Source organism: Nothobranchius furzeri, chromosome 16, assembly GCF_043380555.1.
Source record: "Nothobranchius furzeri strain GRZ-AD chromosome 16, NfurGRZ-RIMD1, whole genome shotgun sequence".
Classification (NCBI taxonomy): domain Eukaryota; kingdom Metazoa; phylum Chordata; class Actinopteri; order Cyprinodontiformes; family Nothobranchiidae; genus Nothobranchius; species Nothobranchius furzeri.
The window spans coordinates 29,472,162-29,485,505 of NC_091756.1; the positions used below are offsets into that span (position 1 = coordinate 29,472,162).

Consider the following 13,344-nt stretch of genomic DNA (forward strand, 5'->3'; position numbering starts at 1 on the left):
ATAGAAAACAGAGGAAGACCATCGAAAATGATGGTCTTATATCTCCTGTTTTAGCTTGTATCCTTCCGCAGGTACTAGAAAAAACGTTTGGACCAGCAACATGTTTTTTTCTCTACCAAATGTCAACTTTGTCGTTCTTATGGATCTATGTGTTGTATACAAATTTTAATATACTGTAGCTAAGCCAATATAAATGACTGGAAACCCGACAGGAGGAGGGATACCTCACATCTTCGCCTGAGAGCTCGAGCGCGGCTGTTAGAGCGAGAGTACAGAGTGTTTCCTGTCGGCGCGGAACAGGCACGGGGTAGGTGCACAAGGTTAGCTCTGTCTTTTAAACTTAGGTGGAGAATGAAGTGGGTTTTTATGGCAAATTTAGTGAGCGTTATTTTGAGTGTATTTTTAAATTGAAGCTAATATCGTTTCCTGTTAGTGGGGTCTTACTCGTTTTCTCTGAAGCAGCCGTCATTGTTAAAGGCTGCAGAAGCGTTTCCTTTCTTTAGAAGACCTAGCTTATTTGCTAACGTTTAACTGTATCCTGCAAAATAGTGTGCCTAAACTTTTGTCCCTTTTCTGGAAACGAGAATGAGCGCGTCAGACGGTTAAATTACTCTTACCATTATTGCGTCCAATTTGTATATTTAGATGCTTTTTAGGATTTGGATTTCTGTTATTTTGCTAGCTGTTTCGTGCATGACGTCATCAACAAGCGTTTTGTTTCTTGATCTCCGTTACGGTTTGTCAACAAAACATTACTTTATCTTTTGTTGCCGAATTGTTCCTTTAACATATGTTTCAGTTTATGTAAAATCTAACAGTTCATAGTACTTTACTACTCTGCCACTGCTGTTGTCCTTTTAATGTCCACTTTTGAGCATTTCATTCAGAACCACTTTCAATTTCTGCAATAATCCTGTTCATGTTGTAAAAATGCATCGACAGTATTAGCCCTTTTAAAAAAACAGCGGAACAGTTTTTGCTAAGAAAAGATTTCAGATGAAGCCTGTTCCCCCAAAATAATGTTTTATTTGCCTTTACATTACTCATCATTTGTTTATTCTATTGTTTTTATATTTTATTTTATTATACAGCCAGTTTTCTACTAAGTTGCCATGCATGAATGAACATACTTAGCTTGTACTTATTTTTCTTTCATTTCCACAGTGAATCTGCGCAGACGGCTGCTCAGTCTGTCCCTGTGGCCGCCATGGCGTTTGTTCCAGCTCCCAGCCCCACGGTGGTGGACCAGACCACTCTCATGAAGAAATACCTCCAGTTTGTGGCAGCGCTCACAGATACCAACACACGTAAGTTCATTAAACTGGATGTTCATGATGAATGGCAGACATAATAAACTCACATGACATAAACCACATTCCTAAATTTATACAACCAGATAGTGAAAATGCCTCAAAATGTTGATAAACACTGCATTTTGTTAGAGAGAGTAATGGTAGTCTGGTATTGGTACTGATTTATTTATATTCTTGTGTTTGAATTTCTAAAATACCACATATAACTGTAATTATAGACAAATAATTGACTTGTGTGTACATTAAGCAAAAATAATCACACACAAACAATTATTGTGCTTTCAGTCCTGTGAAGGGCATAATGTTTACCTAACTGTAAGGCCAAAAAGATTTATGCAAATGTGTACGTTAAAATAAATTGCAGCCCTTTTTATTGGCATCCTCTGCACTAATATTTGAAGATAATATTTGATGCTTTATAGATAAAAAAGTTTTTACAAGTTCCTGTTCTTTGTGTTTTTAATGAGCTACTGTAACTGTAACCTGTGCAGTTTGTGGTTCTGTGACGTTTTAGGGGAGTAGAAGATTTTGTTTGTTGCTAAAAAGAAAGGCAAGCTTAAAAAGGAAAATCAAAGTTATTTACTTTAGCCAAAAGCCTACACATGTATGTGAATTAAAACATTATTTTATAACGTGAGTAGATTCAAGCTTTGTGCTTGGAGTGGGCAATGTGATGAGGGCGATATGCTTTAGTCCAGCCAAAGGTACGAGTGTCTGGGAGTGTGTGTGTGTGTGTGTGTGTGTGTGTGTGTGTGTGTGTGTGGTTCTTGATGTACCTTTTGATTAAGCTGGATGCTGAAAGTGAAACTGATAAGATCTGAGAGCCCACTCTAAGCACACAGACAGCTGTGAGAAGTGGATCCGCATCCTTAATGCTGTCTGATTAACGGCTACACTGTCCTTTAACTTCCAGCTGATGAAACTAAGCTGAAGATGATGCAGGAGGTCAGCGAGAACTTTGAGGTAAGTTAGATGTTTTGAGCGTGTGCTTCTGAGAGGTTTTATTGATTACTTTTTAAACACGTATGAAACGGGTTAGAAAGAGGATCAGAGTAATGTGATTTCTGATAAGTTCTACAGATCATTCTGATTTGATTTGTTGAATTACTTAATGGCATAAACTATTGTGGGCTTATCCCTTTCAGAATGTGACATCTTCACCTCAGTACTCCACCTTTTTGGAGCACATCATCCCTCGCTTCCTCACATTTCTTCAGGATGGAGAGGTGCAGTTTCTGCAAGAAAAACCTACTCAGGTATGTGACGAAAAACAAACCTCTTTGTTTTTTTTTTCTGCACTTACCGTGTCTTTATATCCACGTTCTAAAGTTCTCTAGTAATGAATAGAGTCGGTACGGAACATATTCAGACTTTCGTCAGTTTTTCACTCTTCATAATACTGCAGCCATTTGCTAAAATCAGGTAAATTCATTTTTTCATCATTAATGTACACACAGCACCCCATATTGACAGAAAAACACAGAATTTTAGAAATTTCTGCAGTTATTAAAAAAAACCAAACTGAAATATCGCATGGTTCTAATTATTCAGACCCCTTGCTGCGACACTCGTATATTTAAAAGAGCAAGTCACCCCCCTACAAGAAACTTACTCCACTCCCACTTCATGTTTGAGAAATGCAACAAATGCTGTTGCCTGGCATGCCAAGAGGGAAGAGCCACTAACACACACACACACACACACAGGCTCACAACAGCATTGTGACATCATAATGTACCAGCTAACGTCATTGTGTACCTCTTAGCCAATAACGATGGCAGATTTAAATTCAAATGTAGTTCAGTACTCGATTAATCGATAAAAGATTCGATAGAGTACTCGATTACAAAAATATTTGATAGCTGCAGCCCTAAATACAGTCCCCACAGTGAAGCATGGCGGTGGCAGCATCATGCTGTGGAGGTGTTTTTCAGCTGCAGGGACGACTGGCTGCAATTGAGGGAAGTATGAATGCGACCAAGTACAGGGATATCCTGGACAAGAACCTTCTCCAGAGTGCTCAGGACCTCAGACTGGGCTGAAGGTTTACCTTCCAACATGACAAAGACCCGAAGCACACGGCTAAAATAACAAAGCAGCAGCTTCACAGCAACTCTGACTGTTCTTGAATGGCCCAGCCAGAGCCCTGACCTAAACCTAATTGAGCATCTCTGGAGAGACCTAAAAAGGGCTGTCCACCAACGTTCACCATCCAACCTGACAGAACTGGAGGGGATCTGCAAGGAGGAATGGCATCCAGGTGTCAGAAACTTGTTGCATCTTTACCAAGAAGACTGATGAAGAATACTGTATTAGCTCAAAAAGGATGCTTCTGCTAAATACTGAGCAAAGGGTCTGAATACTTAGGACCGTGTGATATTTCAGTTTTTCTTTTTTAATAAATCTGCATAAATTTGTAAAATTCTGTATTTTTCTGTCAACGTGGAGTGCTGTGTGTACATCAGTGTTTTCCCTACATAGGGTCCAAATTCCAGCGCCACGCCTACGCACAGAAGGGAATCCTTTGCAGAAAGACAACACCTTGTTTGGTGTATTTAGTCTAAGTTGGTCTTTATTCATAAAATGTTTGATCATTCTCACTTCAGGTCCTGAAGCTTTATTAATGTACTGGATAGCGAAGCCAAAAACATTTAAACGCAAATTTCATAAAAATAGAAACAGAATTTTTCCCGGCTCGTGAGTCTAAACACAGAGCAGCACAGCTGAGGATAAATCTGTCGGGGCAGGTTCTGGCGGATACAGAGCGTCAGATCGAGAACAAAACAAATGACTTCAGCAAAAGTGTGAATTCTCAAACCTGTTCTTCTCTAGAACACCTCTCAGTCCGATATGTGATGCTGCTGCTGCCAGAGCTCATCACAGAGAAGCACAAACAATTCAAATGCTGCCTGACATGTTTGTAAATGAAAACCTTTACTTTTTACTCAGCAACTGAGAAAGCTGGTGCTTGAAATCGTCCACCGCATCCCGACCAACGAGCACCTTCGTCCACACACTAAGAACATCTTGTCTCTCATGTTTCGCTTTCTGGAGGTATGAATGATTTTTCTTGTTCAGTACCATAGTTTACATTTGGAGGATCAGCACCTCCAAATCTGAGACCATGGTTCTCGACCGGAAAAGGGTGGCTTGCCACCTCCGGGTCGGGGGAGAGGTCCTACCTCAAGTGGAGGAGTTTAAGTATCTCGGGGTCTTGTTCACGAGTGAGGGTAGGAGGGATCGGGAGATCGACAGGCGGATTGGTTCGGCGTCTGCAGTGATGCGGACGCTGAGCCGATCTGTCGTGGGGAAGAGGGAGCTGAGCCAGAAAGCCAGGCTCTCGATTTACCGGTCGATCTACGTCCCAATCCTCACCTATGGTCATGAGCTTTGGGTAATGACCGAAAGAACGAGATCGCGGATACAAGCGGCCGAAATGAGTTTCCTCCGTAGGGTGGCCGGGCTCAGCCTTAGAGATAGGGTGAGGAGCTCGGACATTCGGGAGGGACTCGGAGTAGAACCGCTGCTCCTCCGGATCGAAAGGAGCCAGTTGAGGTGGTTTGGGCATCTGGTCAGGATGCCTCCTGGACGCCTCCCCGGGGAGGTGTTTCGGGCATGTCCTGCCGGCAGAAGGCCCCCGGGTCGACCCAGGACACGTTGGAGAAGTTACATCTCCAATCTGGTCCGGGAACGCCTTGGGGTCCTGCCGGAGGAGCTGGTGGACAAGGCCGGGGAGAGGACGGCCTGGAGCTCCCTAGTTGGGATGCTGCCCCCGCGACCCGGACCCGGATAAGCGGAGGAAGACGACGACGACGAGTTTACATTTGATGTTACCAAAAGAAAATAATTGTGTTATTGCTCTGGTGAAGAGCAAAGTTAAAGGTGTGGAACACTCGTTCAATCAATACACTTGCAGTGATTTCTAGTAGGAATTAGGCGGCAAAAGACACAGGTGCACCATGTCCAGAAAATAGAAGAGAGCCACATCACAGCTGAGCTTCAGACGGCAGATTTTGGTGTCTTATTTCCTGATATTTGGACATCTCTGATTGGATAACAGCAACACGACTCTACCACAGACAATTTGCTCTGCAACGTTGATGTTTTGTCTCCACAAATAACACAAGCCTGAAGGGGTTATTGCTGTGTGGTGGAGTTGCTAATGCTAATGGTTAGCTTTTACTAGTCGAGACATTGTCTGCTGTTTCCTGGACGCTAAAACAACAACAACCTTCCCTGTAGTGAGTCAAGATGGGTGAGTCCATGAATGTTGAGTGACAGTTTGACGTAGATGTTTCAGGCTTTTCTAATCCTAGAGTTTCACCATTTTCTAACTGAAGCTAATGCAGGAGTTAGGTGTAGGAGACTATTTTCATGTTCACCCCGCATAAAAAACTCAGCGACCAATTATCATCAGAAATAATAAAATTAAACAGTTTTTTCAGTGGTCCACACATTTAAGGATGTACACCCAAACCAGATGTGAAAATAAGGAGTTACTTACATGAATAGTTGCATAACCATTTAAACTTCAGAACTCTTCTGAATTTTCTTTTTCAGATTGAAAGTGAGGAAAATGTTCTGATTTGCCTTCGGATCATTATTGAACTACACAAACAGTTCCGTCCTCTAATCTCCCAGGAGGTGAGCCTAGTTGATTTACTGTTTTATTCGGGATGCACAATATATCAGCATCTGCCGATGTTAGTCATTTTTTAACATATCGGTATCGGTCAGATAATTTAAACTGGGAGGATATTAACGTACGATATTTTTCTGTCTTTTTTTTCATTTGTTTATCTGTTTCGGAAGTGATGTGTATTTGTTTAGTCATGTGACAGCGATTGTAATCGTCTCAGAAGCGTAAATGTGTGTGATGTGTGTACATAATAACATAAATCCAGCTTTAATCATTTTCATTTTATACAAAATCTGCTGATTTTAAAAGTATCAATGTCAGTATATCTGTATCTGCAAATTACAGTTATCGACTATAACAGTGATATTAACATTGGCTATCGGTATCGGCCCAAAAAATTCGAATTTGTGTATCATTACTTTTTATGATTAAAGAGATGTTAAAATGGTTGTTTTTAAACATCCTTTCTTGGCTAACTAGTCCTCCGTTTTAAAACGACACTAAAAACCATTCCTGCTTCCTCCCTCCTACTGGTCTAAAGTGTAATTACTACTGTCTTAAACAACCCTGTAGCCTGCTGTAACTACCGCTACCGATGAGCTTATGATAACACAAGCTAACAAGCCAACAAATTCTAAATTAAGCCACAAATTAAACAGATCCACAATATTAGAAAATAAGTATAATTATTTACAAGTCCAGTAGCAACAAAGCCAGGTCACCATCAGCCCGTGATGTCAAAGCCTCATTCTGCTCCATCACACAAGTGTAGGTCGCGCCGACGTTCACTCTGGTTTTAGCTCTTCACCTCCAAAGACATTACTGTCTTCCTTTTACTTCCAGGCTCCAACATGATACCAACAATAAAGCAAAACTTTTCTTCTTGTGACAGTCAGCAAACTGAAGAAGCTAACTGCTAGCCCTTATATTAGTTACAGGCGCAGTAAACAGCTATTGGCATAAAGCAGGTAGAGAACTCCCACTAGTGTTGCTACCTGAACCATAAAAATGTTAAGTGTTGCTTTAAAGCTTGGCCTTTGTAATTTACAGTAGGACTATTCGTATTTTGGATGATTTTATATAAATGTATCTTTTTGAAATAGATGTTAACTGTCTTTATTGTGTTTTCTACTACAATATTTCGTCCTCAGATTCACCATTTTCTGGACTTTGTGAAGCTGATTTACAAAGACCTTCCTAAAGTTGTTGTAAGTACACCCCTAGCTAGATTCTCACACTTTCATTATGTGATGATTTATTCCCTAGATATTAGGGCTGGGCGATATGGCCTAAAATCAATATCACGATATATTGAGGATTTCACCTCAATAACGATAAACGGACGATAACTACAGGTATGTGCAGAAACAAAAGTTGTCCACTAGATGGGGCTGCCACATGTGTCATGTTGAGTCACATTTGTACGTGACTCCAGGTGATACAGCTTCTTAAAGGGACATGAACGTTGCCACATCTTTTCATTTTTTATTGTCAAATTTATTGACATGGGAAAAATTCTCGATAAGAGTCAGAAATTTCGATAATGATAACTTTTTTATTTATTGCCCAGCCCTGCTAGATATATTCATTTCCCCTTTTCTTTTCCATACATCTTTGGTTCTTATCAAAAATCACAACTCACCGTCTGTCCTCTCCGTCATCAGGCCAGGTACTTTGAGAACCCACAGGTGATCGCTGAAAACACTGTGCCCTCCCCTGACATGGTGGGGATGATCACATCAGTCCTGGTGAAGACTGCACCTGAGAGAGAGGACAGCGAGACACGAACGGTAAGCTGCTGATTAATCTGTGGGAGGTGACTTCTCCTGTTCACCACTGGGTGGCAGTATTATAACATCCTGGCTCAGTTAACAAAGATGATGCGTCTACAGTTCTATTTCAATAGAAAAGCTATAAAACACACCATGCTTGTTTTTCTAATAACCATTCAACCGTGGGAAATCTGTAAAGAAAACTATTAAAATATTAAACAGCCGATTTCTCAGGGTAACATAAACATTTAATAATTCAGACAGAATAATGTTGTTAAAAAAAGGAAAGTACTTACAGTCTGATTGGGTTTCTTCTTTCTGTTTCTACTTCAAGCACACCATAATCCCCCGGGGGTCCTTGTCTCTCAAGGTTCTGGCAGAGCTGCCCATCATCGTGGTTCTGATGTATCAGGTAAGTGAAACTACTCTAAAATTATCTTTAAAAAAACATAAACGGTCCAATCTCTATTTGTGTCACGGTCGTGTCTTTTGTGATAAAGTGTAACAAAAGCCTGACCTTAACATTAACGCTGCTCTGCTGTTTTAGCTCTATAAGCTGAACATTCACAACATGGTGTCAGAGTTCGTACCCCTCATCATGAACACCATCATGCTCCAGGTGTCACCCCAGGCCAGGTAAAACCCACCTCATGTCTGAGAGCGGTGTAAGTGTGTCTTTAAAAAAATCATTTTCACTCTGCAGGCTCTGAGATGGGTTTGGGCATGTTAAGGAGAATTGATTCTTCTTTTTTTTCTCACTCGCTTCCTTTTTCACACTAAATTTGTTGATGGCGCTGCTGTTGAAGCCAGAGTTAAAATCCATTTAGGAAAGTTAAAATTGGCTTAGCAGGAGGCGAAGCCTCTCAGGGTAGGAGAATGTGGTGGTGGCGGCGTGTTAAGCATTTTCAACAGGAAGGAAATGGTGCAGAGTTAATTTAGAAAATATATATGAGCAATTCCTGGCAAGTATAGAGATGGATGCTTGCTCATCTGGTAATGGATAGGCATAAAAAGCACGTCACCTGGTTAAAATTGACTCTAGTGTGTAGACTCGTGATTTCAACAGCTGTAATTGCCACTGCTGCATGTATACAGCATAATTAACACATCATCGTTGTCTCTCAGGGTACGTAATGATTCCTTCTTCTTGTAAATTGTTTACTTTGCAGGCAGCATAAACTGTTCAACAAGGAGCTGTATGCAGACTTCATCGCTGCCCAAATCAAGACTCTGTCCTTTCTGGCCTACATCATCCGGATCTATCAGGTGAACTGTACACAAAACCAGCTCTTCCATTTAAAAACAGTTGTTTTGCTTGCGTCGCTGTGTGTTTTTAAAGAAGAGAATGAAGCGTATTAGTAAAACTTTGTCCATAGATTGAATTGCAATGTTGCTGAACTCAATAATGATAGAAAAAATATCCACCCACCCACCCATCCATCCATCCACCCATCCATCCATCCATCCATCCATCCACCCACCCACCCATCCATCCATCCATCCATCCATCCACCCATCCATCCATCCATCCATCCATCCACCCACCCATCCATCCATCCATCCATCCATCCACCCATCCATCCATCCATCCACCCATCCATCCATCCACCCATCCATTTTCAGTCGCTTATCCGGAGTCGGGTCGCAGGGGCAGCAGCCTAAGCCTAGAGGCCCAGACTTCCCTCTCCCCAGCCACTCGGGCCAGCTCCTCCGGGGGGATCCCAAGATGTTCTCTGGTCAGCCGGCTGACATTGTTCCTCCAGCGTGTCCTGGGTCTTCCCATGGGGATCCTCTCAGTTGACCATGCCCAGAAAACCTCACCAGGAAGGCAACCAGGAGGTACCCTGACCAGATTCCCGAGTCACCTCAACTGGCTTCTCTCAACGTTTAGGAGCAGCGGGTCTACTCCGAGCCCCCCCCCCGGATGACCGAACTTCTCAACCTATCTCTAAGGGAGAGCCCAGACACCCTGTGGAGAAAACTAATTTCAGCCGCTTGTTTCCGTGATCTCGTTCATTTGGTCACTAACCAAAGCTCGTGACGATAGGTGAGGGTAGGAACATAGATGGACCGATAAATCGAGAGCGTTGTCTTCCAGCTCAGCTCCAACACCGACATCACTGCAGATGCAGCACCAATCCACCCATCGATCTCGCGTTCCAGTTTTCCCTCACTCGTGAACAAGACCCCGGGATACTTAAACTCCTCCGCTTGAGGCAGGACCTCATCCCTGACCCAGAGAAGGCATTCTGCCCTTTTCCGATTCAAGACCATGGTCTTGGATTCAGAGGAGATGATTCTCATCCCAGCCGCATCACACTCACTGTAAACCGCTCCAGTGAGAGCCGGAGATCACGTTCTGATGAAGCCAACAGAACCACGTCATCTACAAAAAGCAGAGACCTGATCCTCAGGCCACCAAAACGGATCCCCTCAAAAGTCATGAACAGAATCTGTGACAAAGCCTTGGCAGAGTCCAACTCTCACCGGAAACGAGCTCGACTTAATGCCGGCAATGCAGTCCAAGCTCTGACACCGGTCATACAGGGACCTAACAGCCCGTATCAGAGGTCCTGGTACCCCATACTCCCAGAGTACCCCCCACAGGGCCCCCAGAGGGACGCGGTCGAACAGCTTCTCCAAATCCACAAAACACATGTAGACTGGTTGGGCAAATTCCCACGCACCCTCCAGGACCCCCCTAAGGGTATAGAGCTGGTCCAGTGTTCCACGGCCAGGATGAAAATCTTTTTCTAACTGATATGTGACATATTTGTCCCCCGTTCAGGACCTGGTTGGGAAATACTCCCAACAGTTGGTGAAGGGCATGCTGCAGCTGCTGTCCAACTGTCCATCTGAGACCGCTCACCTTCGCAAGGAGCTGCTGATCGCGGCCAAGCACATCCTCACGACTGACCTCCGCAGCCGTATGTATTCAAACACATGCCTAATTATTTGCTATTATTGGTTATAACTTGAACGTCTTGGGTTTTTGCTCTTTTATCTATTCGATTATTTGTTAGACTGTTGGAAAAGTAAAAGCTCTACCGTTCCTGAAATCCTGCAGTCTTCACTTTGGTTTATCAGTTATGGTGCTTTAGTTCCTCAAAACCATTTTCAGTGATAGTCTTTGTTAATAAGCCACTCGGCTCTTTCGTGATAACAGAAGAAACTATCCATCCACAGGGGTGGACATTAACTTCAAAGCCAACCGGCCAGCCGGGCCGGTTGGCTTTGAATATTTACCGGCCCTGCCAAGAATCTACCGGCCCCGCTGGTCAGCCGCCAAAACGAGTCAAAATAACAACTGAACCGTTTTAAATGTAACAAACCTTTAATTTGTACACATTCACAAACATAATAACGTATTCAAGTTTGAATTTGTTTGTTCCCTCAACAAAACACGATTTTGTCGTCGCATACTTCTGGCATACAACGCAGTACATCACCAACGCCGCTTTGCTGTATTCAAGCCATTGACTGTGTTCGAGAAGAGCCAGTTCTGCGCAGAGTAGACCAGCAGTGATCGGCGAGCGGTGCATGCCGGTTAGATTTGTGTCCGAATTGACCTGACTTGCTCTGACGTCATGCATACGTAGGCATCGATAACCTCGTGAGATCAAGGCGGCTGCAGATTTTGGAGCAAGGCGCTGCAGTTGCTCTCTACCGGCTGCAAAACCTAGAGGATGATGGGAAACGCCTGGCTCTCACCTGATCTAAGATCTGATTGGTTCACATTTTGATCCAAACATCCGGTGGTAGAACATGAAATGTTAGTTGGTCACATGTATTCTGTAAATCATGTTATGTTGATGATGACAACTATATAGGCCATAAGGAGAAATGTGTTTTGTGTTCTTTTGTCACGTTTCCTATGAGCACACTGAACAGCTGATAACCTTTACTTATTATTACAGTCATGTTTTCATATAGAATATATGATATCCACAAGCGCGTGAGGATGTGTTTCTGCTGCTAACAGGCACCAGAATTAAAATTGAAAATTGAACAAGTGTGAATGCTAACGCGATATCTTCATCCATCGTCACCCCCGAGCTACACATGTAGGGAAGTCCAAGAGATTCAACTGGCAGAAACAACTGGTTCACACCACACACTCTCACTCACTCACTCACACACACACTCACTCACTCACTCACTCACTCACTCACACACACACACACACACACACACACACACACACACACACACACACACACACAGAGGAAAAGAGCTGAGGAAATGGAGGACACCAAGTAATTAAAAGAAAAACTACAGCTGAGCCGAGGCGCGCCTCGAATGGGGCGCGTCTGATCTGAACTGAGGAGCGGCGAGCAGCGGCCGGACTTCGTGAGCGATTCGCTTCGGGCGCTTCCGCGGCCGGTGTGTCCCCGGCGTTAAACGCCGGCTTTCAGCCACTCCCCCTGCTGCTTCCGTCTGCTCTCGTCTGTTTTCCAGGCGAGCCGCTACTCAACTCAAATACGGCCATTCTCCGCGCCTCCCGTCTTCTTTAAACCTCCAAGAATCATTCCACCTACGCACACGCTTCGCTGCTTCATACCGTTTCGAACTGTCTCGCTTCTCCTCACCAGTTTTAAAGCGTTTTGCCGGAGATTTCATCAAGAAATCCCATCCCTGTGGTGGCGCGATCTTCCTGCGTGCTTGTGTGTTTCTAGCGTGGTTCCACTTCGTCTTTAATAGTGAACTTATAGTTCACGTGACAATAACTAGAATCGTGCAGGACGTGCACGAATCGTACAAGTGCAGTACGTGGCTAGAGGCGCGCAGGTTCACGGGCGCGAAACGAAAACGGCAGCTTCCTACAGGGCGGGGCCATGACGTAGGTGAAAGCCGGTGTGTAAATGACAAATAAAGCTTGGGCGCCACCCGGGCGGTAAGTCGTCAAGTATTTACCGCCCGACGAGAAAATTTAGCGCCATTGGCGCTCGGGCGCTTTAAAGGTCCACCCCTGATCCACAAACTGGTGTGTGAATTTATTCTTTCTGCAGGATAGCACAGAGAGCCACAGTCACTCAGAATCCCATTCAACTGCATTTTTGTAGATATTTTCTCAACTGAGAGGTGTGTGTGTGTGTGTGTGTGGGGGGGGGGGGGGGGTGTTGAACTGCTGTTAAATAAAAATAACAACTTTAAAGTTGTGATTGACTGTTAAAACATTTTTAGTGATCGTTTCTGATTATAATCGGCCACTCTGAGCTTTTCTTGCAGGCAGAATATGGAAATAGTCTCCTACACCTGTCTCCTGCATTAGCTTCTGATAGAAAACAGACGGTGAAACTCTAGGATTTGATAAGCCTGACGGATCCAGTGTTTCCCCTAGAAAATGTTCCAGCCATGGCGCGTGGGGGGGATGGGGATGAGGGTTGTTGTGTGCGAACCGTTTAGCCTCCATGCGTCATTCCTACTAGAGATGATCTCAAAAGTATTGATTAAATGAGTCAACTACTCCTTTAAGGCGGCAGCTCATCAGGCTGCTAAAACTACATGAAACCTTTCAGGTGGGGTTACAGTGGGCTGGTACTCACGTAGGGCATGCAATGTCTTTGTTTGCATTTTGTACAAGTGTTTATGGCAGTTTCACATTTATTGTACTTTTTTA

The 13,344-nt window shown here is 43.6% G+C and overlaps 1 protein-coding gene across 3 annotated transcripts in view; it reads left to right on the top strand.

The window, feature by feature from the left end:
• The first annotated feature begins 212 nt into the window (after positions 1-212).
• trrap (transformation/transcription domain-associated protein) overlaps positions 213-13,344 on the top strand; it is a 120,574-nt gene continuing 107,442 nt past the window's right edge. The window contains exons 1-12 of one of the 3 annotated variants that reach the window (XM_015963552.3): positions 213-307; positions 1,165-1,307; positions 2,227-2,276; positions 2,459-2,569; positions 4,263-4,367; positions 5,874-5,957; positions 7,104-7,160; positions 7,617-7,742; positions 8,059-8,136; positions 8,272-8,360; positions 8,894-8,990; positions 10,513-10,651. In XM_015963552.3, coding sequence (XP_015819038.1) covers positions 1,208-1,307; positions 2,227-2,276; positions 2,459-2,569; positions 4,263-4,367; positions 5,874-5,957; positions 7,104-7,160; positions 7,617-7,742; positions 8,059-8,136; positions 8,272-8,360; positions 8,894-8,990; positions 10,513-10,651 — 1,036 coding nt within the window. In that variant the 5' untranslated portion in view covers positions 213-307; positions 1,165-1,207. Of the gene's footprint in view, positions 321-1,164; positions 1,308-2,226; positions 2,277-2,458; positions 2,570-4,262; positions 4,368-5,873; positions 5,958-7,103; positions 7,161-7,616; positions 7,743-8,058; positions 8,137-8,271; positions 8,361-8,893; positions 8,991-10,512; positions 10,652-13,344 lie in introns of all 3 variants that reach the window. The other 2 variants (XM_015963551.3, XM_015963553.3) reach the window with 2 other exon arrangements.